This window comes from Priapulus caudatus, unplaced genomic scaffold (genome assembly GCF_000485595.1).
Source record: "Priapulus caudatus unplaced genomic scaffold, Priapulus_caudatus-5.0.1 Scaffold1578, whole genome shotgun sequence".
Lineage (NCBI taxonomy): Eukaryota > Metazoa > Priapulida > Priapulimorpha > Priapulimorphida > Priapulidae > Priapulus > Priapulus caudatus.
Genome location: NW_014578639.1, coordinates 10,802 through 12,832, shown reverse-complemented (window position 1 = coordinate 12,832; position 2,031 = coordinate 10,802). Strand labels below are relative to the sequence as shown.

The following is a 2,031-nucleotide window of genomic DNA, read 5'->3' as shown; positions in this document are numbered from 1 at the left end:
TTGTCACTTTCTCTCTCACTTAAGGAAGAGGAGGCGAGAGAACACGTTCGCACTCAAGAGAGAGTTAAGACACTTACAGGCTGTCACCGACTTCTTCTGGCCCTCGGCAGTCGGTGAAACTACCGCGCCATCAATTCGCAATACATCACGCGCCATGCGAGCATGCATCCGTCGCTATGTCGCGCTGGGAGCGGGCGGCGGGGACTGAGGGTGGTCGGATTCTCTGCTAGGGGATTCTCACTATACATTCGCTGACTATTGAATCGCTCCACTCGATATTCGATGTGGTGCCGACAGAGGAGGAAGGAGAGGGAGGGATGGAGGAAGGGAGGACAGTGGAGAGGAAGAGAGGGAGGGATGGAAGAAGGAAGGACAGTAGAGAGGAAGAGAGGGAGGGATGGATGGATGGATGGATGGATGGATGGACGGACTGATGGACGAATAGATGGAAGGATTGATGAATGGATAAATAGATGGATGGTGGAAGTGAGGAAGGGCAAAGTTAAATAAGAATATATATTAGTGTATATCTTCACGACAGTTAACTATACGAGAGTTAACTTGCTAAGATGCGAGATACGTGAACACGAAACAGCTGCATTGCCGCGGGACACGGCCGGACGACAACCGCTGTTACTGACGACGACGACGACGTCGCAACCGATTACTCGACGAATTTACGTCATTAATCATCGAGTGCTGTTCCCTTGTCGCAGAGATGCCCGGCATCATGGCGCTGAGGAAGAGAGCGAACCAGGACAAGCCACTAGAGGGCACCAGGATTGTCGGTTGCACACACATCACGGCGCAGACTGCCGTACTCATAGAGACGCTCGCAGCTCTGGGTGGCAGCATCCGCTGGGCTGCCTGCAACATCTACTCCACACAGGTATGTCTCTCTATCCCTCCCTTCTCCCTCCTATCCCCTCCCTCCTCCCTACTACCTCCTACCTCCTCCCTCCTCCCTCCTACCTCCTACCTCCTACCTCCACCCTCGCAGCGCTGGGTGGCAGCATCCGCTGGGCTGCCTGCAACATCTACTCCACACAGGTATGTCTCTCTATCCCTCCTTCCTCCCTCCTACCTCCTACCTCCCTCCTCCCTCCTACCTCTTCCCTCCTACCTCCTACCTCCTACCTCCTCCCTTCTCCCTCCTCCCTCCTACCTCCTACTTCTCCCTTCCTTCCTCTCTGCCTATATCAGTCAGTGCGCACTTCTCTCTTTCCTTGCACCCACCCCAACACCCAGCTCCACCCATCCCACCACTCTCTCCCAGTCCCACCGCTCCCAATCATTCCAGCATCCTCCATCCACCCCCTAACCCACCTCCTGCTGCCCACATCTCACCAGTGTTTGAGGCTGAGGTATCACACCATACCCTAGGGCCGTAATAAACAGATTGTTTGTTTGCCCTCACCCGACCGACCCGCCAAAAAGGGGCAGACTCAAAATATTTTATTGATCTTTCCTATTCTTTATAAAATTGTATCACTGTACATTATATAAATCTGTAGGCAATACATTAAATGTACCAAGCAAAACAAACATTCAACATAAAAGGTATCTCCACACAAGCACACCCGAGCATTTAGACACCATGCTTAATATGTAAAGTAAAAAAGAAAGCCTACCTACCTACCCAAACTTTTCAGCCTGGGTCGGGTGAGGGCAAACAAAGATTTTTTTTATTGTGGCCTAGGCAGCATCTTCATACAGGTACCGCCACCTCCTCCGCCGGTCACTGCTCTCTAATGATCTAATCAATATACCGTTAACAACGTATCGTGGAACACACGCGAGCACGCACACGTGCGCAGCTTCCGCGAAGCTTCGATCGTCGTAGCATCGCCGCTAGCTGCAGCCGCGAGCTTCTCACGTCCACGATCTCACGCGCGCCTGTGACGTCACGTCGCTTACCACTCATGGCAGCCAGGCGTGAGAGAGAGGGGTCAGTGAACCCCAGGGGGTCATGCTGCGTGGTGCGGGGGCGGGGGGGTGGGCTGCACGGCGCAGGGGGGGGGGTGGGCTGCA

At 53.7% G+C, this 2,031-nt stretch overlaps 1 protein-coding gene across 1 annotated transcript in view; it reads left to right on the top strand.

The window, feature by feature from the left end:
* LOC106817052 (putative adenosylhomocysteinase 3) overlaps window positions 1-2,031 on the top strand; it is a 54,228-nt gene that overhangs the window by 41,539 nt on the left and 10,658 nt on the right. The window contains exon 5 of the mRNA XM_014821701.1: window positions 717-889. Coding sequence (XP_014677187.1) covers window positions 717-889 — 173 coding nt within the window. The remainder of the gene's footprint in view (window positions 1-716; window positions 890-2,031) is intronic.